This window comes from Bos grunniens, chromosome 17, assembly GCF_055505025.1.
Source record: "Bos grunniens cultivar Pamir isolate PY7600 chromosome 17, Bosgru_T2T1.0, whole genome shotgun sequence".
Lineage (NCBI taxonomy): Eukaryota > Metazoa > Chordata > Mammalia > Artiodactyla > Bovidae > Bos > Bos grunniens.
The window spans coordinates 40,679,505-40,705,528 of NC_141181.1; the positions used below are offsets into that span (position 1 = coordinate 40,679,505).

The window sequence follows — 26,024 nt, forward strand, 5'->3', positions numbered from 1 at the left end:
AAAAAGAAATGAAGACACTGGAGGAAACGAAAATGCATACTGAAAATGCTACACCCTTTATGATTCCAACTCTATGAATTCTGGAAAAAGGACAGTAAAAGATCAGGTCAGGTGTTCAGAAAGAGGGAGGAAGGGATCAATATGTGGAAAAAGGGGATCTGTGGGGCAGCAAGGCTATTCTGTATGATAATGTTATTAATGGAGGATATGTGTTATTACACATTTGTCAAAACCCACAGAATGTAGGACACAGAGTGAACCTGATATAAATTCTGAACTTTAATGTATCAATACTGGCTCCCCAAGTGTGACCCATGTACCACACCAATGCAAGATGTTAGCAGGGAATGGGAGAAAGTTAGAAGGAAATGCTGTGTACTTTCTGTTTGATTTTTTGTTTTTAATCTAAAGCTGCTAAAAGAAATAACATTTATTAACTGAAGAAACAAAAAAGACAACACAGAATAAGGCAGCGGCTAAGAGAGTTCCAGAAAAACATCCATTTCTGCTTTACTGACTATGCCAAAGCCTTTGACTGTGTGGATCACAATAAACTGTGGGAAATTCTGAAAGAGATGGGAATACCAGACCACCTGACCTGCCTCTTGAGAAATCTGTATGCAGGTCAGGAAGCAACAGTTAGAACTGGACCTGGAATAACAGATTTGTTCCAAATAGGAAAAGGAGTACGTCAAGGCTGTATATTGTTACCCTGCTTATCTAACTTCTATGCAGAGTACATCATGAGAAACGCTGGGCTGTAAGAAGCACAAGCTGGAATCAAGATTGCCGGGAGAAATATCAATAACCTCAGATATGCAGATGATACCACCTTTATGGCAGAAAGTGAAGAGGAACTAAAAAGTCTCTTGATGAAAGTGAAAGAGGAGAGTGAAAAGTTGGCTTAAAGCTCAACATTCAGAGAACGAAGATCATGGCATCTGGTCCCATCACTTCATGGGAAATAGATGGGGAAACAGTGGAAACAGTGTCAGACTTTATTTTGGGGGGCTCCAAAATCACTGCAGATGGTGACTGCAGCCATGAAATTAAAAGACGCTTACTCCTTGGAAGGAAAGTTATGACCAACCTAGATAGCATATTCAAAAGCAGAGACATTACTTTGCCAACAAAGGTCCGTCTAGTCAAGGCTATGGTTTTTCCTGTGGTCATGTATGGATGTGAGAGTTGGACTGTGAAGAAGGCTGAGCACCGAAGAATTGATGCTTTTCAACTGTGGTGTTGGAGAAGACTCTTGAGAGTCCCTTGGACTGCAAGGAGATCCAGCCAGTCCATTCTGAAGGAGATCAGCCCTGGGATTTCTTTGGAAGGAATGATGCTAAAGCTGAAACTCCAGTACTTTGGCCACCTCATGTGAAGAGTTGACTCATTGGAAGAGACTCTGATGCTGGGAGGGATTGGGGGCAGGAGGAGAAGGGGACGACAGAGGATGAGATGGCTGGATGGCATCACTGACTCGATGGACCTGAGTCTGGGTGAACTCCGGGAGTTGGTGATGGACAGGGAGGCCTGGCGTGCTGCGATTCAGGGGGTCACAAAGAGTCCGACACAACTGAGCGACTGAACTGAACTGAAGTGAACAGACTCTGGAGTTTGTCTAGACTGTGTTTGAATTCAGCAAGTTATGAACTCTCCCCACTTCATCAGCTCTGAAGTTTATTGTCAACCTTTGCCTAGAAAATACTATTGCGCAGGACCCAGTACGTCTCACACAAAGCAAGTGACTAATACACATCTGTTAACCTGACAGGTACCCTCCTAATTACAAGTGACTAATACACATTTGTTAACCCGATAGGTACCTTCCTAATTACAATTTTAAATGTCATCCAGCAATTTGCAAATCTCTGCTTTATTTTCCTAAAACTAATTCCTGGATTATAATGATAATGATGAGGCCTTTCTCAGTTTTTGTCTCTTATAGTGAAGCATCTGTCTGCATGTGAATGAGTTTCTAAACATGGAACAAAAACAGTAAATCTCAACAAAGGTTTTTGCATTTTGGATTTGGAGTATATAATAAAATTTATATTTTCATGGGCATATAGAACAGTTATGAATTTCAATTTTATTACCACATGGTACTCTTTATAACTTTATGAGACCTGTGGCACAGCCTCAATCCTCATTTACAACAGAGAGAGAGAAATTCAGATGACCCCAGTCAACCCAGTCTCTATCCTTCCAACACCAGTCAAACTCTGAGGCTACAACTGGATTTGACCTTGTCTCTGAAGTTATAGGACCTGAAACTAGCTGTTTCCTTCCTCCTTCCCTTCTTCCTCTCGCATTCCTTCTTTTCTGATTAAAAGGAGATGTTGGCCTGGCAAAGGCTAATTATTTATATTCTTAAGACCTCAACTGCATAACTGATTTATTTTTATGCTTCATGCTTTCCAATAAAATGAATTTTTAAAAAAGTAAAACCTAGCATCAGACAATCAATTAGATTATGATGAATGCAGGAGGGGAAGGGGTTTGAAGCACTGAACCCTAAAGCCTCTTAAACACTAGAAATCTGTTTTCTGAGAGTCACTCTTTTATTAAAAAAAGTCAAGATATTAATTTTCTCTACTTGCAAACAGCATACTAAAAACTGTAATATTGGGAATAACTTTTTAAAATCTACGTATCCCTTCACCTTTACTAAATCTTAAAAAAAAAAAAAAGGCAAATAAAGATATTATAGGAGAGCTCAGTTCCAGAATTCAAATAGAGTATTATCATCATTTAAAAGAATACTTATTTATTATAAAAATACATTTTTTTTGATGCATTGTAATTGAGCATACAGAAGTTATCATTTGCTTTTGAAATCTGATGGTTTGGTCCCAGACAAAATTGTAATTCCATTGCTTATATAGCTAATAATTTTCTTAAAAATATCTGGAACTGGGTAGTTTAATTTCCTTCAGGGGGTTAAAGAAAGTCACAACCTTTACTCCTTTTTTGAATACAAATCTGACACTTAACTTTAGAGATTTAAACACTTAGACACCTTGGCTAAATTTTGGTAGAGAAGTGAGGTCAGAAAGTTCAGAGAACTCATAATATCACGATACAAAATCACACTGATGGGAATTCTGTGTCCATTTCTTTGATGTCTGTAGTCCTAACACCAGGCCATAAAAACAGCAATGATTTAGCTGCTGCTGCTACTGCTAAGTCGCTTCAGTAGTGTCTGACTCTCTGTGACCCCATAGATGGCAGCCCACCAGGCTCCTCTGTCCATGGGATTCTCCAGGCAAGAATACTGGAGTGGGTTGCCATTTCCTTCTCCAATGCGTGCATGCACGCTAAGTCACTTCAGTCGTGTCCAACTCCGTGCAACCCCATGGACAGCAGCCCACCAGGCTCCTCTGATCACAGGATTCTCTAGGCAAGAATACTGGAGTGGGTTGCCCTTTCCATCTCCAGCAATGATTTAGAGACCCAGTGAAAACAGAAACAGTAATTCTGGTGGGATCTGGATAGCACCTGACCCAAGAATGATTTCAATTAAATTAAGAGGAGGGCAGATTGCATCTGATTACTCTGAAATTTTGAAAAACATAAAGCATATTGTGGACAAAAAATGTCACCTGCTAATCTCAGTAAACAAAAGATGTTGTGGCCATCAAGCGATCAGCCATAGCAGCTGCCTCCAACAGTACAACCCTGAGGGGATTCAGAATGGAGAAAAGCAAGGTGCTGGCCCTAGATAGTAAAGATGCTTGTCAAAGGAATAACTGCAATGAGCCCAGACTCTCGCATCTTCCCATACAGAGAAAAGTGCTAAATTCATTAATTTGAGATGTCTAGTTTTCTCTAATTAGTAACCTTTTGATGTTCCAGCTACCTGTTTTTTCTGTTTTCACTCCCCCAGCCCTAAACTCCTGTATATCCTGGCTATTCCCCTAACTCTCTGAAACAGTCCTTCAGAGCTATCTCAGAGGCTGTCTCCTGGGTTTAAGTCCTCAGCATTTCTGTTGATCATATCAGGCTTCCCTCGTGGTTCAGTGGTAAAGAATCTGACTGCAAATGCAGGAGACGTGGGTTCAATTCCTGAGTCAGGAAGATACCCTGGAGAAGGAAATGGCAACCCACTCAAGTATTCTTGCCTGGGAAACCCCATGGACAGAGGAGCCTGGTGGGCCACAGCCCATGGGGTTGCAAAGAGTCAGACATGACTTAGCAACTGAGCATGCACTCATGTCTGTTGAATAAAACATAACTCTCAACTTTTAGGTTTTGCCTTTCACCCCACAGCCCTCACTAGTTGACCCAATTAGTTGGTGACCACAAAAGGACCTAGAGCTGACTTCTCTCCTTCACCTGAACTCTATGAGGAATGAGAGCCTTGGTACCAGTAGTGGCCTCTTCTGCTCACCCACCTCCTTGGAGAGTCAAGATGAATCCAGGTGACTCTTTCCTGGTTCTAGGAGCTCCAGATTATTGGTTGATGATTCTGAGTTTTATCTGGAGAAGTATAATAGGTACCTAGCTCCCCAGTTGACAGATGTTGAGTTGAAAGCTCCCTGGCTGAAAGACACTGAGTGGACTGGGTGATTAAGTGAGAGGCTGGCCTAATATCTTTGCCTCCAATTAACATTCCAGCTAGGTTTATCTACACACAAAACTTATACTTCCAAGTATTTACTTAATTGGGAATTATAGGAAATCACGCCTTGAAAATGACTAAGATGGGGTTGTTTCATTGTGTACAGAGTTAAGTCAGAGAAAGCCAGCTTGATAAAACATCTTTTCAGAATTCCCTTAAAGAAATAAAAGTCCTCTAGGAGGAACTTGCATTTCTCTTTCTGTGTCTTTGCCTACTTGCCTAAATGCCTACTTGATCTTTGGTGTTGTATGGGGGTGTATGTGTGTGTGTCCTGAAAGTTGGTCTCTGCCTTCCAGAAGGTACACATATGTTGTACATCTGTCAGCCAATAGAACAGACTGAGATTCTGCACAGTCTGTTGTCCACTGGGCCAACTCTCAGGGACTTTGCAATCTTAATCTTTATTGTGTCAGCCTTCATTTTCTTAGACTATTTTGGGGAGTAAAGCTTCTGGATCTTGTTTAGGTGGCATTCTTCACACTCTTGTGGGGAAGCCTCTTGCATCTTTTATGTTTGAGTCACTTTTAACATATAGCTCATTAAGGGCCAGATGATGATCTTTTAATTGGAAAAACTTTTAAATTGGTAAATTTTTAGAGAGCTCTCATAACAAGCACTGTTTTATTGATACCCATGAAAAAAGCAAATTAGAGGATGGGAAAACACATATAATGATTAACCTAAGAACTCCTTTAAAACAAACAAAGAACAAAAGTTTGGGAAGATTTATTTTTGGTCTCTGCTTCCCCCTCAATGGGTCTTATAGATGCTAATAAAAGCATTAGAATAATTAATGTTAAGATGAAAGTTAAAAAAAAAAAAACTGAAGGGGAAGTCTACAGACTTCTTCCCAAAAAGGTGAAAATTTTTAAGGTACTTGTTCCCCAAAATAAAGAAATCTAGAGATGGTTATTGATAAATGGGATAAATAAGACAGATGTTAATGGGATTAAAGCAAAAGGATTTTATACAACACTAAGAAAAGATGGATGAGCCAAAGGGACACCCTGTTGGTTCCCAATATTAATGAGCCCCAAACAAGTCTGCTCTATTTACCCAGTTTAAAAAATATATACCCTTAAAAGGCTGGGGAAAAAATATACTTAGCTACACAGAGGAACTGTACAAAAAAGATCTTCACAACCCAGATAATCACGATGGTATGATCACTCACCTAGAGCCAGACATCCTGGAATGTGAAGTCAAGTGGGCCTTAGAAAGAATCACTACAAACAAAGCTAGTGGAGGTGATGGAATTCCAACTGAGTTATTTCAAATCCTGAAACATGATGCTGTGAAAGTGCTGCACTCAATATGCCAGCAAATTGGGAAAACTCAGCAGTGGCCACAGGACTGGAAAAGGTCCGTTTTCATTCCAATCCCAAAGAAAGGCAATGCCAAAGAATGCTTAAACTACCGCACAATTGCACTCATCTCACACGCTAGTAAAGTAATGCTCAAAATTCTTCAAGCCAGGCTTCAGCAATACGTGAACCGTGAACTTCCAGATGTTCAAGCTGGTTTTAGAAAAGGCAGAGGAACCAGAGATCAAATTGCCAACATCTGCTGGATCATGGAAAAAGCAAAAGAGTTCCAGAAAAACATCTATTTCTGCTTTATTGACTATGCCAAAGCCTTTGACTGTGTGGATCACAAGAAACTGTGGAAAATTCTGAAAGAGATGGGAATACCAGACCACCTGACCTGCCTCTTGAGAAATCTGTATGCAGGTCAGGAAGCAACAGTTAGAACTGGACATGGAACAACAGACTGGTTCCAAATAGGAAAAGGAGTACGTCAAGGCTGTATATTGTCACTCTGCTTATTTAACTTATATGCAGAGTACATCATGAGAAACACTGGGCTAGAAGAAGCACAAGCTGGAATCAAGATTGCCAGGAAAAATATCAATAACCTCAGATATGCTGATGACACCACCCTTATGGCAGAAAGTGAAGAGGAACTAAAAAGCCTCTTGATGAAAGTGAAGGAGGAGAGTACGAAGTTGGCTTAAAGCTCAACATTCAGAAAACGAAGATCATGGCATCTGGTCCCATCACTTCATGGGAAATAGATGGAGAAACAGTGTCAAACTTTATTTTTTCCGGCTCCAAAATCACTGCAGATGGTGACTGCAGCCATGAAATTAAAAGATGCTTACTCCTTGGAAGAAAAGTTATGACCAACCTAGATAGCATATTCAAAAGCAGACACATTACTTTGCCAACTAAGGTCCGTCTAGTCAAGGCTATGGTTTTTCCTGTTGTCATGCATGGATGTGAGAGTTGGACTGTGAAGAAGGCCGAGCGCTGAAGAATTGATGCTTTTGAACTGTGGTGTTGGAGAAGACTCTTGAGGGTCCCTTGGACTGCAAGGAGATCCAACCAGTCCATTCTAAAGGAGCTCAGTCCTGGGTGTTCTTTGGAAGGAATGATGCTAAAGTTGAAACTCCATTACTTTGGCCACCTCATGCGAAGAGTTGACTCACTGGAAAAGACTGTGATGCTGGGAGGGACTGGGGGCAGGAGGAGAAGGGGACGAAAGAGGATTAGATGGCTGGATGGCATCATCGACTCGATGGACGTGAGTCTGGGTGAACTCCGGGAGTTGGTGATGGACAGGGAGGCCTGGCGTGCTGCGATTCATGGGGTCACAAAGAGTCGGACACGACTGAGCAACTCCTGCCCCCAATCCCTCCCAGCATCAGAGTCTTTTCCAGTGAGTCAACTCTTCCCATGAGGTGGCCAAAGTAATGGAGTTTCAGCTTTAGCATCATTCCTTCCAAAGAAATCCCAGGGTTGATCTCCTTCAGAACGGACTGGTTGGATCTCCTTGCAGTCCAAGGGACTCTCAAGAGTCTTCTCTAACACCACAGTTCAAAAGCATCAATTCTTCGGTGCTCAGCCTTCTTCACAGTCCAACTCTCACATCCATACATGACCACAGGAAAAACCACAGCCTTGACTAGATGGACCTTTGTTGGCAAAGTAATGTCTGTGCTTTTGAATATGCTATCTAGGTTGGTCATAACTTTCCTTCCAAGGAGTTAGCATCTCTTAATTTCATGGCTGCAGTCACCATCTGCAGTGATTTTGGAGCCCCCAAAAATAAAGTCTGACACTGTTTCCACTGTTTCCCTATCTACTTCCCATGAAGTGATGGGACCGGATGCCATGATGTTCGTTCTCTGAATGTTGAGCTTTAAGTCAACGTCTTCACTCTCGTCTTTCACTTTCATCAAGAGGCTTTTTAGTTCCTCTTCACTTTCTGCCATAAGGGTGGTGTCATCAGCATATCTGAGGTTATTGATATTTCTCCCAGCAATCTTGATTCCAGCTTGTGTTTCTTCCAGTTCAGCATTTCTCATGATGTACTCTGCATATAAGTTAAATAAGCAGGGTGACAATATACAGCCTTGACGTACTCCTTTTCCTATTTGGAACCAGTCTGTTGTTCCATGTCCAGTTCTAACTGTTGCTTCCTGACCTGCATACAGATTTCTCAAGAGGCAGGTCAGGTGGTCTGGTATTCCCATCTCTTTCAGAATTTTCCACAGTTTCTTGTGATCCACACAGTCAAAGGCTTTGGCATAGTCAATAAAGCAGAAATAGATGTTTTTCTGGAACTCTTTTGCTTTTTCCATGATCCAGCAGATGTTGGCAATTTGATCTCTGGTTCCTCTGCCTTTTCTAAAACCAGCTTGAACATCTGGAAGTTCACGGTTCACGTATTGCTGAAGCCTGGCTTGAAGAATTTTGAGCATTACTTTACTAGCATGTGAGATGAGTGCAATTGTGTGGTAGTTTGCCAATTAGCTGGGGCAACATTTAGACCAGTTACAAGACTGACAAGAGGGCTTGTGTCCCTTGGCTCAATCCCTCACTAGGGATCTGAGAACCTTTTATACAAAATAGTCAAAATGGTTGGAGAATAAAAGAAAGGAAAGCTTCTATGACTCCTTTTAAGACCAAAGCCTATTGACTGGTTTCTAACTGTCAGCCAAAAGTTGACAGAATTGAGATGAAAGTTTATAAAAATTGGTACAGTTTAAATAAGCTTTATATAAGATGTTTTACATCTCTTTTGCTGAATTATATTGTGGGATAGACATGTTTCACTGGGCTTCCTCTTCTTGGTATTCTAAGACAGGGTATATGAATCTGGCCCTCAGGAAATATTATTTAAACATGTGAAAGGAAACCAATAGGGTTACCTGAGCCAAGACAATATAAAGTAAAAACTGGGAACTAATATTCAGAGGCTAAAAAAATAATAATAGACATTTTGCTCTGGATCTTACCTATGTACTCAGAAAGAGGGGCTTTGTCAATGCATTATACAAGTTTTTGAAGGCATGACAAATTAAATCCTAAAGTTCTAAAACCCAGGACTCTTTTTTGATTTTCAGTTTAGCTGGAAATCTCTGATACAAAAGCAAATCATAGTAAGTATAGATGGACAAATCAATCTTTTAATATCAGGAGCTACTGTATCTTGCAAGTCTCTACAGATCAGAAATGTAAATACAGCTCCCAAAAAACTGAGACTGAGCCTAATTAGCTCAATCAAATAAAACCTGAACTGGAGGGGGGAAAGTGGGAAAAAGACCTTTTAAAACTCAAACTGTTGGAAAGGTTCCCTCACCCAAAATCTAATTCTTAGCTTCCTTAAGCGTTTATCAAGGACAAATATAAATCTGAAGACCTTTCCACAAATAGTGAAGTATTAATCAGACCAAACAAATTTATCTTATTCCAACTGTTACTTATAAACTTGTGAGTTTATATGGCAATACCTGATTCATAACTAAGTTTTTAGAGTGAATCTATGCGATCTCTAGTTTTGTCTGTTTATGTGTCTGGGTGTACATCACATATGAGATATCTCTGACTCTGGAAAATATGAACAAAATTAAACTTATAAAAGAGGTCTGTGGCGGATTCATTTCGATATTTAGCAAAACTAATATAATTATGTAAAGTTTAAAAATAAAATAAAATTAAAAAAAAATAAATTAAAAAAAAAAAAGAAAAGAAAAGTGATATTAAAGGTGCCAAAGATGACTTGTGGCACTAATAACAAAAAAAAAAAAAAAAAAAGAGGTCTATTTAATTGACTTAAAGTAAGTGTTTACAAACTAAATATTTCTAAATATAAAAGCAACTTGTTGGAGGGAATTTGGGGTTCACATGGTCTAGAAAATATTCAATATTAAATTAACATCTGATATTAAAGTTATATTAAGCTCATTGGTTTAGTCAATACAGACATGTCTTACTTTTATTGTACCTAAGTTTACTGAAGGTCAGTAAGTTCATGTCATTTCTGTTATAGAGTTTGTCAATGTGAAAAAAAAAATTAATTTGATATGACTTTAAGTTAACCAATAAAGGTAAATGAGATAAAAGTTTTCTGGTGAACTCTTTAGGAATTCTTTTGTTTTGGGTATGTTTATCTTAAAATAGTTTCTTCAGATTTTTGGTAATTTGAATTTTGATAAGTTAAATGATGGTAATTCCTTGAATATCCAGGTCATTTCAAATAAGATAAAATACTGGAACATTAATTGCTAAACAGGTCTGAATTGACCTACTTTTGTTTCCTCACAAGAGGGAAACCAAAGATCTTTGGCTTTATTGGACATATCTTATATCACATAGAATAAAGAAATTATGTTATGAGAAGATATATGTTTCTAGAAGTTATAGAATATCCCAAATGGGAAATGCTGGTTTCACAAACAGTTCATAATCACTTGTTCCTTTTAGGTTTCTGCTAAAGATTAAGGTTTTTAAGGGTTAACATTATAACATGTAATCAAAGCCACTAAAACTATCAAGGGAAGTAGTTCAGTGTATAAGCAAAGTAGGATATATGTTTTCGGCAAAAGAAGATTGAAGAATAGAAATGAACCTGTTGGAACTGTAAGGGTGATTTTGTCCTAGAGCCAGTTATTTCTGGATTAAAAAACTTAAGGAACAAACTAATAAGAATAGAGAAAGTTGTGGAAGGTCTATAGAAAAAGAGCCCTGAAAAAGGAGTTTTGAAAATGGTCAGGCTAGGATTAGATTAAATTTAATAATGTAAATGGATTTTGTAATTAAAAGTAGGCTGGAGTAGGACTGGTCTTGGTTCCTCTCTCTGTTAAGAGAACAAAATTTTCCCTGCTTTTGATAACAGATTGAGTTTCTGTGCCTCTAAATGATCTGTTTTTGCTTTTGAAATATTTTGTCACTTTGGTTAAGTGAATAAGTGTTGTTTCACAATGACCTATGATCCTACTTGACCAGTGTTTTGAAACCTTTTTGATATTTTTGACAAACGTCCCAAATAGCAAATTCTAACTAAAGTCCTTTTGACCTTCAACTAACTCTGGGATACTTCAAAGGAACCCTGATATCGCAGAGAGATATTAAACTAATTAGGTTTATTTATGTTAATGTACATGGGAAACATTGCCACATAAGCGGTGGTGAAGCCATCTAAGGTTAGATGTCATTAATACAGATATTCTAAAGTAAATAAAGAACTCCCACAAATCTGGTATGCCCTGTTATCAATATAATGCTATTAATCATAATTCTAGTTATTATCTTAAAATGCTGTCACAGAAATATCCAAGTTTCTTGTCAACTGCATTGTAATCAGATCTTTAACCATGTCATTTTAAGTATTTTGTCATTTATAGACAATCATTGCTTCACTCTGATACTTTTGTAAAATGAAGATCTTCAAGATTTATAAAAATGACTTTTTGGCAAATACAAATTCCTGATAATTTTCAGATCATATCACGGAACTGAAAAACCTTTCCTCTTACACTTACCTACAACAAGTTGATAAAGTATACCTTTGTAAATGAAGATGAAACATTATCTTTCTCTGTGATCCCTCCAAAATTTGGCTTGTTCAGCTGGTTCTCCTCTGGATTGGATGGCTTATTTCAACCAGACCACAACTAGTTATACTGATCATTGTTTTCATTTGCTCTCTTGTTGGATTCAAATTACTTATGACTCGTCCCTCTCTCTGCTGCACTATGACCTTATTAATGTTATTAGCTGAATTACTTATATCCTTTCTATTTCATTAGATTTCCTTTGGCATCATCCAATGTTTAACCAGGCCTCCAACAAAATGAATGTCTTAAGACAATTTACATATAGATTAACTCTACACAGAATAATTGTAACAGTGCAATTCAGATATGGGAATAAACGACAAGGGAAAACATCTCCTGGATCATAATAAACTAGTGAGACAGGCACTCCAGAGAATTTTAGATTATCAACAGGGCCTGATCCAAAAATAACACATTGGGTGGCCTATCAACAGAATCTTCGCCTGATCTAGGAATGAACCTTCCTAGCACCAAGGGACAAAAACTGGTCATGAAATTACTCCCAAACGTTGGTCAAATTTATGACTTAGAGGAGGCACTGTGGACAAAGAATATCACCTGCTGTATCAGTAGCTCTCAGCTACTGCAGCCGTCCCTGACTATGTACTCTGAAGGGATTCAGGATGGAGAAAAGCAGGACACTGGGCCTAGATAGTGGAGATGCATATCAAAGGAATGATTTCAATGAGCCCAAACTTTTAAATCTTCCCATACACAGAAAAGCTCTAAATTCATTAACTTGAGATATATATTTTTTAATTAGCAGTAATCTTTTGATGTTCCAATTACCTATTTTGTGTGTTTCACTTGTTTGTTTTTGCAAAAACTCCTATATATCCTGGCTTCTATCTTACCTCTTCAGATCTGTCCCTCATTATTAAATTTAATTCAGAAAAGCTCTAAATTCATTAACTTGAGATATATATTTTTTAATTAGCAGTAATCTTTTGATGTTCCAACTACCTATTTTGTGTGTTTCACTTGTTTGTTTTTGCAAAAACTCCTATATATCCTGGCTTCTACCTTACCTCTTCAGAGCTGTCCCTCTTAAGAGGCTGTCTCCTGGGCTAAGTGCTCCCTGTGCCTGCTGAGTAAAACATAATCCTCAACCTTTTAGGGTGTGCATTTTTTTTCAGTCAACAGTATATACACATTAGGTGTCGTAAAACATGCACCAGTAACAGAAACTTTAAATTCCAATTATTTAATACATGGTAGACAAATTTGACAAAATTCTACTTTTGTGAAATTTACATAATAATATCCGTGAATTTGCAATATGTACACTTGTTTATTCTAGAACCAAAATTTAATTTAAATAAACTACGGAAAACATTAAGTCAGTTTTGAGAGATATCTTGGAGTAAATTTTTTTTTAACTGTTTTTAAGTAAAACAAACAAAAACCGTCCAACGACATCATTCTACCTTTTTTTAAGGTGAAAGGGGAGGTAATGAGGTATTACCAAGTCATCATGATGGTTCTAGGGGCAACCATAACACGATACGCCGTAGAGTAAATTTTAGACAACACAGAAAAATTCCCGGCTCCAGAGATAACCTGATGACTTGGGTACCATATAAAAGTCAGTGTGACAGAACAGAGTTCAAATTCTTAAGAAAGGAGTAGGACGGCTGCAAGACCCAAGTCAGGAGAGGACCAAGGAGAAAACCTGTGTAATAGCTAATTTACCCATTTTCCAACAAGGCTGTTCCAAGTCTAGGACAACATCTGGGCTTTGGGAAGAGGGTCAGCACCAGGGTTCGGGGAAGATTCCGCTCGGGAGCCGCGTTGACAAGTTTCCTCCGCCCGTGACCTCTGCCCTAGTTGTCAACTTTTTCAATAGGGACAAGCCCGGGGAGGAAACCAGGATCCACCTGGCGCTGATCGCGCGCCCTTGCCCGAGTTCTTCCCTAGCGAGGCGAGCCCGGACTGGCCCGCGACCTTGCCCTGTCAACCCGCGCCCGCCGACCCCGCTCACCCGGGCAGGCCAATCTGGCCAGCAGCACCTGCATGTTCACAGCAGACAGGACGCTGGCCGACGCCGGGGGAGGAGGTTGGGCTTGACTCGTATGGGCGCGGGACCTCTAAGCCACTGGGGGCGCCATCGCCCGCCGAGACGCAAGCAGTCACCACCTGTCTGCTCCGCGGAACGCTCCAGCTTCACCACGCTCCCGCCTATCTTGTTGTGCGCGGGCGCCACGAGTGACGCGACGCGACGCGATGCGACGCGACGCCCGCAGCGCTTCCGGGTCACGGACCGAAGGGGCAAGGGAAGGGACTCAAAGTCCCAGCGCCGCCCGCGGCGGCAGGCTGAGCGGCGTCTCACCCGGCATGCGCTGAGGGCGCCCGAATGGTTGGGGAGGGGTGGGGGGACCACAAATCCCAGGGTGAATTGCGCGCAGAGTCCCAAGACGGTGAGGCGGAGCGGCGCGCACGGCACCTTGGGAGCTGTGGTCTTCTGCTCCGGAGTCTGGGAGCCCGTTGGGAGGTTTTCCCCTGGAGCGGAGAGCAGCCTCAGGCGAACTCATTGGCATCTGATTGGCTGTCCCGAGAAAGAGACACGGCTTCGCGGTCCCCGGCGGAGAGCCGAGAGGAGGCGGGCCCGCTGGGCTTTGGGCGCGAGCAGTTGAAAGACGGTTGGTATTGGTTCGGCCTCCCAAGTCCGGTCCAGTCGGCCAGCCCCGCTCCATGGCGAACCCTGAAGGGCTGCAGGTTTCCCCGCCGCCGCCGCCGCCCCCTTCTTCTCCTTCGTCTTCAGACACGTCTTCAGCATCTTCCCCCAGCGCCCCGGGGGTTTTGGGCTGGCCGGTTCCGAGCAGGAGCAGCGGCCGACTGGTGGACCCGCTGGAAGAGGTGGAGCTGCAGATCGGAGACGTGAGTGCGGCCGGCGGGTCCGGGCCGTGTCCCGCACGTATTCAAGAGCCGCGTTGGGCGTCCAGGGCATCCCTCTCCCGCCGCACCCGCGCCGGGTCTTTGTGCCTGGAGGTCTGGTTCCGCTCTCGCGCAGTAACCCGAAACGGCGCAGTTTACAAACCCACCGCCCTGCCTCGTCTGCGGGGCTGAGGGCCAGACAGGGATTCCTCTGCTCGGACTTGATCCGTCTCCCTCCCCCTCGCCTTGTTTAGCTGGCCGCCTGCCCAGAGCCTGCTGGCTAGGCGATTATCCTTCTGAGCGGACCCAGTTAGGATGGGTTAGTCCCCGCCCCGTGGTCCAGATTGCTTCCCCTAACAGTACAAAGACCCGTCCTTCTGATGGCCGGGATTCCTGGTCTGAACTGCTCGTGTTGAGTCTCCAGTTTGTAGACGCGCGCGGACACTCACAGCCACCCAGCCACCCATCATACACACAGTCGGGTTTCTCGATTTAAGGTCAAGTGAATGAAGTCTGTAGGGTGTCGTCTTAACCGGGAGATCCTCCTGTGCAGATTGCAAACCGCGGGGTGAACTCCGTTATTCTCTCATTCCTCAGCAAGTATTTGTTGTTTTAAAAAGATGGCTGAAATGCTGACACAGCTTCATCTTTGCTGAACCAGGCTGTTCCAAGTGAGCGTGTAGAATGCAGTGCTGATGTGTTTGTTACCCAGGAACAGTGTTATTTTATACGGTGGGTGAAGAAGGCATTTGATCAAGAAATGAGTTTTCCACCAAGAGTGCCGTGTTTTCTGCATGGGTGTTGTTTTTATTGGTGTTAATTGTGAGCTCAGAATGTCTCTTCTTTGGTTCATACGATTTCATGGTCTGCAGTGTTAAACAGATAAAAATAGCGGAGCAAGTCGCTTCCTCCCATCAGTAAGAGCTGTATCATAAGTCCTTCAAATACTTCTGGAACTTGGTGTCAACAGGCACAAGTCGTCTTGTTGAGCTAAATGAGACTCTAGTGTATTATCACCCGAAAAAGATGCTGACTGGTCATGTCTCATACATAATGTATATCTTTCTAGTAGACATATGTCCTCAAAGCTTATTTAATGTAGAAATTTTTTTTAGGTTCCACTAAAGAGCTGGCGTGTCTTAGTTTGAAGATTTTTAACTTTTTAAAGAAAAGAACTTGGGCATTGGATTCTAAGCTATTTTCAGCCAGGTTCATAAAATAGGGAGAGAATTTAAAAAATAAACTTACATTGTTTGATTTTTTTTTTTTTTTAACTTTCAGGCAGCATTTTCATTAACCAAACTTCTGGAAGCCACATCTGCAGTATCAGCTCAAGTGGAAGAGCTTGCTTTCAAATGTACAGAAAATGCACGTTTCCTTAAAACATGGCGGGACCTCTTGAAAGAAGGCTATGATTCCTTGAAGCCTGACAACTGATTTGACTGTAATAATGCATACCTCCTCATCTATGGTGTTTGCACATGTACCATGGAGACTGGATAATCACACAGTTCTGGATACTGAAGATGAAATTTTTCTTGTTTTTTTTCATTTTGTGTAAACAGAATGCTGATGTTATTTTTGAGGCTGATTCATATTTGTTTATCTTTAAACACTTTCTGTTCTCTGAACTTTCAAAGAATCTTTTATGAAAGTTATCAGTAGATAATAATGCCACAGTGTTACCAGTAGCAAACTAGGTGGGCCATTATGCTCTTCTATTTGCAAGAAGATGCCAAGAATAGCAGAATTTGAAATTGAGCTTTATTTATGGCCCAAAGAAGGTAAACTTTCATGTTACCAATGTTAGATTTAGCTCCACTGGGCTAAGTTCCCTAGAACCAATGATTGTGTCTTACTTACATATTTCCATCAACCTAAAACACTGTTACACAACAGTCACTAGATGTTTGTTAAATAAGAGTTGACAGCATAATTAAAAGCTGCTTTTTCTTCTTAATTTTAGCATAAGGATGTTAATTGTTTCTTGAAAAAGTATTTGAGTCAGAACCTCACTGACTTGAAGGAAAATGTTATCTTTTTTTTTTAAACAGGAATTTGAACTTTGATAACAACTTTTAAAAATATATGATAAATATTTTTCGCCCCTCTGTGATGCTTTTCAAAAAAACTTTTACTGAAGCCTATCTTGAAAAAAATACATATTTTTTTCCCCTCTATTTCTGAGGTTAACTGCTTTTATGGATATTTCTTATATTCACTGTTTTGTATGTTTAATTGTTCTCCTTAAAGTGCCTTATCAAAATTACGGCTTTGTATTATTACTTTTGGAGCTTGGCAGGTAATAATTTTAAATTCTGAATGTAATAATTCTAAACAAGTACTTTAAAAAAATGCATCAAATTTAAATGATGTAATTATTTTCATATTATTTGATCTTCATGACAATGCTCTGTTTTACGTCTCATATCATATGTTGTGCACACGTGCTCTCTCTCTTTTGGTGAGTTTGTGTCATATGTATCGATGATTAAGCCAACTAATTCTCTGTTGTGTGACTTCTGGACATATCTGATGCAGCATCTTAATTCTTGTAGCTGTGGAGGTATGCACAGAACTACACTTCCAAGCCCCACAATGGGCCTGTGAAAGGGGACACATGGATGGGCAAAGGATAGTTTTATTTAACATATTAAGTCACAGTTCTTGATTAATTTTTTATGTTAAAGATAACACTTGTGGTGTGTTGCTATACCAAAGAGATGCTTATTTTGATGTTAGAAAAATATTTTTCTTATGTGTCATGAAAATTGCAATTTGTAAAATCTATAAAAATAAGCTTGTTCAAAGCAAATGTTATTTTCATTTCTTCAGGTTCATTATTTTAAAACTTTGTTGAAATATTTCAAACTTAAGAGGAAAGGTGAATCACTTAAAGAACACCCGTATATTTCCACCATGCAGATTTAATAAATGTTAGCATTTGGTTATGTTTTCTTTAGATCTATGAACATATTAATATGTAAGTGTTAGATGCATTTGAAACTTATTTTATTACCTTTTGATTCCATCCCTTTCTCCCCAGAGATAACCTCTGTCCTAGAGGGATTAAATATTCTAGTTTGTGTTTTTATGTTTTTAATACACATATGTGTTATCAAAACACTACAAAGTACTATCTTGAAACTAATAATATTGACTGTATGTCAAATAAAAAAAAATACTATTTTGTGTGTGTAGTAACCAGCCTCCAGAGGGCCCCAGTGGTCTTCTTCTGATATTCCTTTCTTATAGATAGTCCCCCACACTGAATAGCGCTGCCTCCTGTAAGTATGCGGTATGATTTCGCAGGCAATACCTTTTGCCCGTTTTTCTGTTATGTTTTGTCTTTTCCGTATGGATTTACAGCTATTACATATTTTCGATACTACATAATGCTCTGTTATGTATGTTTCAACTGTCTTGAAGTCTATGGTGTATCCTTGTATTTGATTATAGAGTCTTCTTAAATAAACATTTTTAATTTTAATGTAATCTCACCAGTCTTTCATAATAGTGTTTTCTGAGTCTTGTCTAGCAGATGTTATAGAGATACTCTCCTGTACATCTTTCCAAAAGTTTTAAAAAAGTTTTTAGTGTTTTTAGTGTTTAGATGTTTAGTCCACCTGAATTTCTTTTGGCTTGTGGTTTAGTTCTTGGGTTTTGTTTTATTTATTTTTGTATGTGTATAGCTGTTCCTCCAAATACCATGTTTCAGATGCTATATGTCATTCAGTTACCATACAAATGACTTGGTCTGAGTTCTGCATTCATTCTTTTGATCTGTTTGCTTCATCTCGTGCCAAAATTCTCTGTAACTCCCCCTGGTTTAGCTGTATCATAAATGTGATCTGTACTACTTTGGTCTTCGTGTGTGTGAGTTCCTCTCCCTGCCTGCCCCACCCCCCAACATATGTTTTTCTAAGGTAGAAAAATCATGTTAATTGATTTCTAATTTTATTTAATTGCCATTTGCTTGGGTTAACCCCCAATTTCAGGCAGTGAGCCTTCTGAGGACACTTAATTCCTCTTGCAAAACTCATAGCTGCCATTGTTTGGAGTCCACAGGCCCAGAGCTCAGCTCTGCTCAGTTTCTGTTGCCATGTGTAGTCCACAGAGAACCTCATCTTATTTTCAAGAGTGACTTAAAAAAAATCATCCCTTTTTATATTTCTTTTTGCTCCGCTTCATGGGAGAGATGGGGAAGGAGGTCAAAACGTAAACATTTTGTCTTACTTAAAGACAAAAAATTTTAAAACTTAGTAGTTCATTGTCAGATCTACATAAACCTCAGAGGACAACTTAATGTTCTGGACTGATGTAGACTTTTAAGAGCCTCAAGAGGATGATGTCAGTAAAATGGAATTTTTAATATTAAAATAGTGTGTTTAGTTTCAAAAATTCTGAGCATGAAATACATGCCAAACAATGTTAGGTTTATAAACATTATTTCATGTAACCATATTAGCTCTTTGAGGAAAGTGATATTATTCCTATCTATAGAAAACAGGCTGAGGTGAAATAATTTGCCTGAGGGTCTCCAACACCAAAACCAATATGCTTGTCTATACTATGCCTTGCTACCTATCTCTTGGTTAACCTTATTAATATTCAAGGCTGTGATTTTACTTAGTTTCCCCATATGTGATAGTTTATGTGTCAACTTGACTGGATCACAGGGTACCCATATGTTTTGTCAAACATTAAGGGTATTTGTGTGAAGGTGTTTTTGGATGAGATTAACAATTCAGTTAGTAGACTGAATAAAACAGATTGCCCTCCATAATGTGGGTGGGCCTCATGCAATCAGTAGAACCATGGACCTTCCTGCCTGATGACCTTTGAACTGGGCCATTGGCTTTTCCTGGTTCTACAGTAGCTTCTGGCTTTTGGACTTGAACTGGGATATTGGCTTTGCAGGTTTTTGGACTTGCCAGTCTCCATAATCTCATGAGCCAATTCTTTGTAATAAATCTCTTTGCATATGTAAATATATATATTTTTGTTGAAAGTACGACATTCTTCATGTAAAAAATGTATTATTTCATGTAAGAATGGAGAAGGCAATGGCAACCCACTCTAGTATTCTTGCCTAGAGAATTCCATGGATGGAGGAGCCTGGTGGGCTGCTGTCTGTGAGGTCGCATAGAGTTGGACACAACTGAAGCAACTTAGCAGCAGCAGCATATAAGAACAGAAAGGACTCAGACCTGGCTTCAGTAATGATGACATACAGGCTTAGTTGCCCCACAACCTGTGGGGTCTTCCCAGTTCAGTTCAGTTCAGTTGCTCAGTTGTGTCCGACTCTGCGACCCTATGAATCACAGCATGCCAGGCCTCCCTGTCCAACACCAACTCCTGGAATTCACTCAGACTCACGTCCATCGAATCAGTGATGCCGTCCAGCCATCTCATCCTCTGTCGTCCCCTTCTCCTCCTGCCCCCAATCCCTCTCAACATCAGAGTCTTTTCCAATGAGTCAACTCTTCACATGAGGGGCCAAAGTACTGGAGTTTCAGCTTTAGCATCATTCCTTCCAATGAACACCCAGGGCTGATCTCCTTCAGAATGGACTGGTTGGATCTCCTTGCAGTCCAAGGGACTCTCAAAAGAGTCTTCTCCAACACCACAGTTCAAAAGCATCAATTCTTTGGCACTCAGCTTTCTTCACAGTCCAACTCTCACATCCATACATGACCATTGGAAAAACCATAGCCTTGACTAGACAGACCTTTGTTGGCTAAGTAATATCTCTGCTTTTGAATACGCTATCTAGGTTTGTCATAACTTTCCTTCCAAGGAGTAAGAGTCTTTTAATTTCATGGCTGCAGTCACCATCTGCAGTGACTTTGGAGCCCAAAAAATAAAGTCTGACACTGCTTCCACTGTTTCCCCATCTACTTCCCATGAAGTGATGGGACCAGATGCCATGATCTTAGTTTTCTGAATGTTGAGCTTTAAGCCAACCTTTTCACTCTCCTCTTTCACTTTCATTAAGAGGCTCTTTAGCTCCTCTTCACTCTCTGCCATAAGCAGGGATCAAATCCATGTCCCCTGCATTGGCAGGTGGATTCTTAACCACTGGACCACCAGGGAAGCCCTTAGAACTTGTTTTCGCCCAAGAAGTTACCCTGTACTTCTCAGGTATCATCTCTCCAACCCCTCTACCCTGGTAACCTCTGATCTACTTTCTGTCTGAATTTGCTTATTCTAGGTATTTCATGTAAGTGGAATCATATAGTTATTTCAACTTTATGTGTCTGGCTTATTTCACATTCATTATGTTCTAGCATATGTCAGAATTCATTCCTTTTTGTGGTTGAATAATATTCCATTGTGTGTGTACACCACATTTTGTTATCTGTTCATCAGTTGTTGGGCACTTGGGTTGCTTCTATCTTTTTGCAACTATGAATAATGCTATGATGAGTATTTTCAAACAAGTATCTGAATCCTGTTTTCTTTTGGGTTTATACCCAAGAGTGAAATTGCTGTATCACATGGGAATTCTATGATAAACTTTTATAGAACAACCAAATGGTTTTCTACAGTGACTGCATCATTTTATATTCCCACCAGCAATGTAGGGGCTTCCCAGGTGGCTCAGTCAGTCAGTTCAATCACTCAGTCGTCTCTAACTCTTTGCGACCCCATGAATCGCAGCACGCCAGGCCTCCCTGTCCATCACCAACTCCCGGAGTTCACCCAGACTCACGTCCATCGAGTCAGTGATGCCGTCCAGCCATCTCATCCTCTGTCGTCCCCTTCTCCTCCTGCCCCCAATCCCTCCCAGCATCAGAGTCTTTTCCAGTGAGTCAACTCTTTGCATGAGGTGGCCAGAGTACTGGAGTTTCAGCTTTAGCATCATTCCTTCCAAAGAAATCCCAGGGCTGGTCTCCTTCAGATTGGACTGGTTGGATCTCCTTGCAGTCCAAGGGACTCTCAAGAGTCTTCTCCAACACCACAGTTCAAAAGCATAAATTCTTCGGCGCTCAGCCTTCTTCACAGTCCAACTCTCACATCCATACATGACCACAGGAAAAACCACAGCCTTGACTAGACGAACCTTTGTTGGCAAAGTCATGTCTCTGCTTTTGAATATGCTGTCTAGGTTGGTCATAACTTTCCTTCCAAGGAGGAAGCGTCTTTTAATTTCATGGCTACAGTCACCATCTGCAGTGATTTTGGAGCCCCAAAAAATAAAATCTGACACTGTTTCCACTGTTTCCCCATCTATTTCCCATGAAGTGATGGGACCGGATGCCATGATCTTCGTTTTCTGAATGTTGAGCTTTAAGCCAACTTTTTCGCCCTCCACTTTCACTTTCATCAAGAGGCTTTTGAGTTCCTCTTCACTTTCTGCCATAAGGGTGTGTCATCTGCATATCTGAGGTTATTGATATTTCTCCCGGCAATCTTGATTCCAGCTTGTGTTTCTTCCAGTCCAACGTTTCTCATGATGTACTCTGCATATAAGTTAAATAAGCAGGGTGACAATATACAGCCTTGACGTACTCCTTTTCCTATTTGGAACCAGTCTGTTGTTCCATGTCCAGTTCTAACTGTTGCTTCCTGACCTGTATACAGATTTCTCAAGAGGCAGGTCAGGTGGTCTGGTATTCCCATCTCTTTCAGAATTTTCCACAGTTTCTTGTGATCCACACAGTCAAAGGCTTTGGCATAGTCAATAAAGCAGAAATAGAGGTTTTTCTGGAACTCTCTTGCTTTTTCCATGATCCAGCGGATGTTGGCAATTTGATCTCTGGTTCCTCTGTCTTTTCTAAACGCAGCTTGAACATCAGGAAATTCACGGTTCACATATTGCTGAAGCCAGGCTTGGAGAATTTTGAGCATTACTTTACTAGCGTGTGAGATGAGTGCAATTGTGCGGTAGTTTGAGCATTCTTTGGCATTGCCTTTCTTTGGGATTGGAATGAAAACGGACTGTTTCCAGTCCTGTGGCCACTGCTGAGTTTTCCAAATTTGCTGGCATATTGAGTGCAGCACTTTCACAGCATCATCTTTCAGGATTTGAAATAGCTCTACTGGAATTCCATCATCTCCACTAGCTTTGTTCATAGTGATTCTTTCTAAGGCCCACTTGACTTCACATTCCAGGATGTCTGGCTCTAGGTCAGTGATCATACCATCGTGATTATCTGGGTCGTGAAGATCTTTTTTGTATAGTTCTTCTGTGTATTCTTGCCATCTCTTCTTAATATCTTCTGCTTCTGTTAGGTCCATATCATTTCTGTCCTTTATTGTGCCCATCTCTGCATGAAATGTTCCCTTGGTATCTCTAATTTTCCTGAAGAGATCTCTAGTCTTTCCCATTCTGTTGTTTTCCTCTATTTCTTTGCATTGATCACTGAGGAAGGCTTTCTTATCTCTTCTTGCTATTCTTTGGAACTCTGCATTCAGCTGCTTATATCTCTCCTTTTCTCCTTTGCTTTTCGCTTCTCTTCTTTTCACAGCTATTTGCAAGCCCTCCCCAGACAGCCACCAGGTGGCTCAGTGGGTACAAAATCTGCCTGCAATTCAAGAGACTCAGGAAATGCAGGTTCGACCCCTGGGTCAGGAAGATCCCCTGGAGGAGGGCATGGCGACCCACTCTAGTAGTGTTGCCTGGAGAATTCCATGGACAGAGGAGCCTGGCAGGCTATAGTTCATAGGGTCACAAAGAGTCGGACATGACTGAGCATGCATGCACAAACAAAACCAGCAATGTAGAAAGGTTTCAGTCACCATATCCTTGCCAGTGCTTGTTATTTTCCATTTTTTAAAAAAAAATTGTAACCCCCTAGTAGGCCTAGTCAGAGAAGGCAGTGGCACCCCACTCCAGTACTCTTGCCTGGAAAATCCCATGGACGGCGGAGCCTGGTAGGCTGCAGTCCATGGGGTTGCTAAGGGTCGGACATGACTGAGCGACTTCACTTTCACTTGTCACTTTCATACATTGGAGAAGGAAATGGCAACCCACTCCAGTGTTCTTGCCTGGAGAATCCCAGGGACAGAGTCAGACACGACTGAAGCAACTTAGCAGTAGCAGTAGGCCCAGTGTTATCTTATAGTGGTTTTGATTTGTATTTTCCTAATGGTTAGTGATACTGGACATGCTTATTGGCCATTTGTATATCTCCTTTGAAGAAATATCTGTTTAAGTCCTTTGACCATTTGAAAAATTGAGTAGCTTGTCTTTTGTTGAGTTGTAAGAGTTCTTTATATATTTTGGACATTACACCCTTCTCAGACATATGATTTGTAACAATGTCCTTTCATTCTGGAAGGTTGTCTTTTCATTGTGTTTGTTTATGTTCTTTGATGCACAAAAGTTTTTGATTCAGGTGAATTCCAGTTTATCCATTTTTTCCTTTCCTTACTCATGCTTTTCATGTTATATCTAAAAATCCACTGTCAAATCCAAGGTTTTGAAGATTTCCCATATATTTTCTTCTAAGTGATGTATGTTATGTTTATATCATTGATCTGTTTTGAGTAAATTTTTATATATAGTATAAAGTAGGGGTCCAAATTCATTCTTTTGCATGGTAATATCCAGTTGTACTGGAATCTATTGATAAGACTGTTCTTTCCCCATTTGATTATCTTAGCATATCTGTTGAACATCAATTGACTGTAAATATGAGGGTTTTATTTCTGTACTCTCAGTTCTATTCCACTTATCTCATTCTAGCTTTTCTGATTCATTCCTTTGCAATACTTTTATCACCTTTTTACAATCTCATACAATGGTGCTCATTTAAAGCAAAAAGACAACTGGGCAGGAAATTGACAGAAAGGTGCTGTTTTGAGTTACTATCAGAGCATCTTTTTTTTTCCATAAGAATAAATGTTTATTGCCTCTCAAGTGTATGAAGACTTGAAGAGAGGTCAAATGAGTTCTTAAAACAAAATATCTGTATTTTGCAAATAATGAGACATTTTCTCTGATGTTAATATATTGATTATTAGAAAACACTAAACTTTTATTTAAAAGTGTCCATGATCCTTATGTTTCAAGACAGGCAAAGCTGTACCTTACACTAAAAGTTGCAGGTGGTCTTTGTATTAATATATTGTTGTAGTTATACAATTTAACATTGCAAGATTTTTTTACTATCTGCTCCCAGGAATTTACCACAGTGCCAGGCACATAGTGGGTACTCAGTAAATGCATGCTAATAGAACAAATGCATCTTTCTGAAATATATTTCTCTTAATTTCCTATCCAAAATATGTACTAATACATACATATTATCAATATAATTTATTTCCCTTTACACGGGCATCAGTCATTTTGTTTTCTCCCAAATAACCTCATGTCCTTCTAAGCAAATTGATTTTAGCCATTATTATAAATTATTTTGTGGCATTTAGTTTATACTCATAAATCCATCATGAAACATCTCACAGTATTCTCTGTTTAGAATTGGTATCCACCGATTATGAATAGGAGTTGAGTTTAGTTGATTGAGAAATAAGTGATAATTCAGAGGAATCTGCGAAAAGAACTGGCTCCATTAACTCAGTAGGCATCTCCTGCATGGGCCACATTTCTACCCAGATGAATGACGGAGCATATGTCTTCTGACTTCTTTTGCTGTCTATAGATCTTCTCTGTCTGTAGTTATACCAAAACTGATGGATCATTTCTTTGAATGGTCTTGTGGTAAGAGTATAGAGAATCGGGTTCAAAGCACTATTGATAGGCAGAATAAAAATCACTACCCAAGAGGTTATGGTACCTAGAAGAGAAAAATGAAATTCTTTGAGTTTCTGTGGATGTTTACAAGGTATGTAAACGTCTTTTCCTTAGTTCTCCCCCAGCTGTCTTTTTAGTCTTAATTTTTCACCCCTGATGTCACATAATTAAATACCAAGTTTACATGTAGTTCCAGGATGTTTTTCCAGGGTGCTAGTATTTGAAGGGGTGCTGACATTTCACCCTGTATATTGTCACCCTGCTTATTTAACTTATATGCAGAGTATATCGTGTAAATTCTGGGCTGGATAAAGCACAAGCTGAAATCAAGATTGCCAGGAAAAATTCAATAACCTCAGATATGCAGATGATACCACCCTTATGGCAGAAAGTGAAGAAGAACTAAAGAGCCTCTTGATGAAGGTGAAAGAGGAGAGTGAAAAAGTTAGCTTAAAGCCAACATTCAGAAAACTAAGAGCATGGCATCTGGTCCTGTCACTTCATGGCAAATAGATGGGGAAACAGTGGAAACAGTGGCTGACTTTATTTTTTTGGGCTCCAAAATCACTGCAGATGGTGATTGCAGCCATGAAATTAAAAGACGCTTACTCCTTGGAAGGAAAGTTATGACCAGCCTAGACAGCATATTAAAAAGTGGAGACATTACTTAGCCAACAAAGGTCCGTCTAGTCAAAGCTATGGTTTTTCCAGTAGTAATGTATGGATGTGATAGTTGGACTATAAAGAAAGCTGAGTGCCAAAGAATTGATGCTTTTGAACTGTGGTGTTGGAGAAGACTCTTGAGAGTCCCTTGGATTGCAAGGAGATCCAACCAGTCCATCCTAACGGAAATCAGTCCTGAATATTCATTGGAAGGACTGATGCTGAAGCTGAAACTCCAATAATTTGGCCACCTGATATGAAGA

General features: G+C 40.2%; 3 protein-coding genes across 47 annotated transcripts in view; 1 reads left to right on the forward strand and 2 right to left on the reverse strand.

Annotated features, from left to right (window-relative positions):
* Positions 1-13,707, reverse strand: part of ETFDH (electron transfer flavoprotein dehydrogenase) — a 44,278-nt gene extending 30,571 nt beyond the window's left edge. For 2 of the 4 annotated variants that reach the window (XM_086346988.1, XM_086346991.1), the window contains exon 1: positions 13,504-13,707. In XM_086346988.1, coding sequence (XP_086203114.1) covers positions 13,504-13,537 — 34 coding nt within the window. In that variant the 5' untranslated portion in view covers positions 13,538-13,707. Of the gene's footprint in view, positions 1-11,447; positions 11,663-13,214 lie in introns of those variants that run through there. The other 2 variants (XM_086346989.1, XM_086346990.1) reach the window with 2 other exon arrangements.
* Positions 13,708-14,129: 422 nt separating this feature from the next.
* Positions 14,130-17,891, forward strand: C17H4orf46 (chromosome 17 C4orf46 homolog). Of its 2 annotated transcripts, none has more exons than XR_015144380.1 (2): positions 14,130-15,128; positions 15,678-17,891. XR_015144380.1 is itself a non-coding variant. In XM_086346993.1 (2 exons), the coding sequence occupies exons 1-2, from the start codon at positions 14,214-14,216 to the stop codon at positions 15,831-15,833; spliced, it is 342 nt and encodes a 113-aa protein (XP_086203119.1). In that variant the 5' UTR covers positions 14,130-14,213; the 3' UTR covers positions 15,834-17,891. The 2 variants fall into 2 exon arrangements, 1 of the variants encoding a protein (XP_086203119.1); XM_086346993.1 differs by having other exon boundaries at positions 14,130-14,399.
* A 6,458-nt stretch (positions 17,892-24,349) lies between these two features.
* Positions 24,350-26,024, reverse strand: part of RXFP1 (relaxin family peptide receptor 1) — a 127,935-nt gene continuing 126,260 nt past the window's right edge. For all 41 annotated transcript variants that reach the window (XM_086346978.1, XM_086346970.1, XM_086346945.1 and 38 more), the window contains one exon: positions 24,350-25,141. In XM_086346978.1, the coding sequence (XP_086203104.1) occupies positions 24,840-25,141 (302 nt within the window). In that variant the 3' untranslated portion in view covers positions 24,350-24,839. The remainder of the gene's footprint in view (positions 25,142-26,024) is intronic.

Bases quoted from the DNA above. Each gene is read 5' to 3' on its own strand.
- C17H4orf46 (XM_086346993.1), top strand. From the start codon at position 14,214: ATGGCGAACCCTGAAGGGCTGCAGGTTTCCCCGCCGCCGCCGCCGCCC. The intron at 14,400-15,677 runs GTGAGTGCGGCC...TTTAACTTTCAG, and splicing joins TGGAGCTGCAGATCGGAGAC to GCAGCATTTTCATTAACCAA.